The following is a 3,014-nucleotide window of genomic DNA, read 5'->3' as shown; positions in this document are numbered from 1 at the left end:
GCCGGTGTCCCCTGGGCCAAAGACTCGTTGACCCAGCGTGGGGGCGCAGCCATGACCGAGTCCGCCCTACAGCACCCTGCGCCCGCAGAGCCCCCGTTTCCAGGTCGCTCTCTGCTTCAGGCCGTCCAGGTACCCCGCCTCCCGCAGCGCCTGACCTTGGCTCGCAGAGATTAGAGGGACATACCCGTCGCTACAGCCTTATCACGGACTACAAACCACTCACCTACCAGTCCGTCTCTGCTCTCTTAGTCAAATGAATAATTGTGGAAAAGTTTACCATCTGCAAGTATATCGTTGCACTGAAACATTACAAGCTGGATTACGCATGAGACCAGCGCTAGGAAAGTAGTTAATATTCCCGACTAGTCTACCCATCCCTGGTTCGGACAGACAGTGATTTCATCATTCCTTCCAGACGGTGAGTGGATCGGAGTTTTTTTTACCGTGAACGCGCGTTCACCTGTTCCTCTCCACCCCGGGGGCGCGCAGCCGTTTGATCCCCTAACCTCGCCCAGCCCCTCCCCTCTTCAACGGCCGCCGTGACAGCCTCTAAAGGTTGCCCGCCGGTCACAGTGGCACGGCCACCTCAGCCTCACACCCCGCCCTTCCCGCACACTCATCCTCGCCGGGGAACCGGGGCACGCCGCCGATGCCAACAGGAGTGTCTGCTGACTCTTTGACCCTCCACTTCATTCAGCGGATTAAAAAGACCGACGGAAAGTCTCCGGACTGTCGGACTGGCTCTAACCGAGCGAGGGGGACTGACTCTGGGTGAAGTTCCATAGTGGAGGGGGGAAGCGATGTGGTCCTTTCTCTCCACGCTGGCTGTCTTGTGAGTAAATCCACTTTTACCAGTTTACAAGAAAAGGTTACTTAGGAATTTGCTTAAGTTTAGTTACATCCTGGCTAATTTTCTATGGGCATACATGAAGCCCTGTGCCATTGCTTGTAAAAAGGGCTATACAAATCGACTTTGATTTTAATTCTGAAAATTTCCAGGTTTTGTCCAGCTGGCCAGGCTTGTTGTTCTAGAATGAAAATGATGTAAGAGAAAACTGGGCACCTGCCTGTGGCGTCACTCATATCTGTCACCATGAGAATGTGGCAGAAGGTCAGGCTGTGATTGCTCAGGGTCACAGGGTCACGGTTATGACACATTTATGATGTCTTAAACAGCAATAGCCTGCTCCACTTCCTGTTTATAATTTCTAATCTTGTTGACTTAGATGACCTATTATACTTGCCGTTTCCTTATTGAGGGATTATCAATTGCTGTGACTTTATAATACCAAAGATTCAGACAGGTTGGTTGGAAAGTGATGAAATACCAGCCTCGAATCAAAGGGAGGAGGGGATGCAGACCGGGAAGTTGCTTGAGGTTGACTATTTGAGGTGTGTCTCCGTTAAAAGCCAGGGATTTATTTTTCTTTCTTTGTGTCGGCTGCACTTCTCCCAGATGGCAGTCATCTCTAGATACTTCTCATTCCTCAGCCAACCTGGACAGGGTGTGTGCTGCTACCCCTACCCCCGCCCACACCCCTGCCCCCCCCCCCCCACCCTCCCTTCCTACCTTCATCTCTGCTATGATTGCACCAGACATGTGCCATCACTTTCCTCATGCTCATTATGTAGGTTTATGCTCCGAGAGAAGGAGCGGTAATAAGAAAATGACTACCTGTGACCAGTATCAGATGAAGGGATGAGATGAGATGAGACTCAGGTCTGTGTGTCTCTCTCTCTCTCTCTCTCTCTCTCTCTCTCTCTCTCTCTCTCTCTCTCTCTCTCTCTCTCTCTCTCTCTCTCTCTCTCTCTACCTTTCTCTCTCTCTCTCTCTCTCTCTCTCTCTCTCTCTCTCTCTCTCTCTCTGTCTCTCTCTCTCTCTCTCTCTCTCAACCTCTCTTCAACATTTCATGCATGGTTCTATACCTCTCTGTTCATCTCCACCTCAACTATTAAGGGGCCTTGGAAACCTCACACCATTGGTTCTCCTCACTAACCACAAGCAATATCTTCATAGTCCAATGCTACTGGATGAAGGCAGATGTTCCTCAGTCATCCAGCTCTGTACTGGAGCCTAGTACGTGCTATAAGTGCTCACCATGCTACCAAAAAACAAATAATCTGAAGTATTCATCTGTGCTTGACTGATCTTGCACAACGGAACCAATGGCTCCAAAGCATGAAACCCCCCACCCACCTGTTTGCTTAAGACTCAAGCAAACACTCTACCATGATGACCCTGGTCGGCAAGTCCCACAACGAGGCTAGGAGCTGTCCTGGTTAACTACAACTGAGGTCCAAGGCGGAGCTAACCACTGCTCCATCCTGGGGCCTATTAGGGCTGTAACCGCTACGCCACACTCACACTCACATCCTCACACCCCAACCACTTCTCCACTCCACCCGGGGCCGCTGCACCATGTCTATAAACCCCAGCTCCAGGCTGGGGCTCGCTGCTCTGACTCGGCCTACCGCGGTAACCACTGTTACACACTGCTCAAAACCACGGCTGCACTCGGAGGCCCATACGAGCCCCCCCCCGGCACCGGCAGCACACTGGGGCCCTCTGCTCTGCTCTGAGGCCCTCTACCCTAACCAGTGATGAACCTGCAGGGACGCAGGTTCATGATGTCAGACTGATGCTTGTTTTGGCAAGTGCCCAAGGCTTCACCGGGCTTTCCCTCCTTCCCTCCCTCCCTCCTTCCCTCCTGCGTTCCCTCTTGCCTCTTGTCTTACTCTCCTCCCTCTCTCTCTCTCTCTCTTATTCTCTAGTTTTCTCATCACTCCCCCCACACCCTGTCGCTCCCGCTCCTTCTCCCCCTCTTTCCTGCTCTCTCCCGCTTTCTCTCACTGTTTCGCTCTCTCTCGGCCTGGCATACAGAAAGTGTCTGTGGTTTGGAGAGAGTGGGAGAATTCAGAGTCAAAGCACTTATTTCTCTGTCTCTGTCTGTCTCTGTCTCTCTCTCTTTCTCTCTCCCTGTCTCTCTCTCTTTCTCTCTCTCTGTCTCTCTCTC

General features: G+C 52.0%; 1 protein-coding gene across 1 annotated transcript in view; it reads left to right on the top strand.

Moving 5' to 3' along the window:
- The first annotated feature begins 695 nt into the window (after positions 1-695).
- Positions 696-3,014, top strand: part of fgf18a (fibroblast growth factor 18a) — a 9,267-nt gene continuing 6,948 nt past the window's right edge. The window contains exon 1 of the mRNA XM_067247406.1: positions 696-832. Coding sequence (XP_067103507.1) covers positions 801-832 — 32 coding nt within the window. The 5' untranslated portion in view covers positions 696-800. The remainder of the gene's footprint in view (positions 833-3,014) is intronic.

This window comes from Osmerus mordax, chromosome 12 (genome assembly GCF_038355195.1).
Source record: "Osmerus mordax isolate fOsmMor3 chromosome 12, fOsmMor3.pri, whole genome shotgun sequence".
NCBI lineage: Eukaryota > Metazoa > Chordata > Actinopteri > Osmeriformes > Osmeridae > Osmerus > Osmerus mordax.
This window is presented reverse-complemented; position numbering and strand designations above follow the sequence as displayed.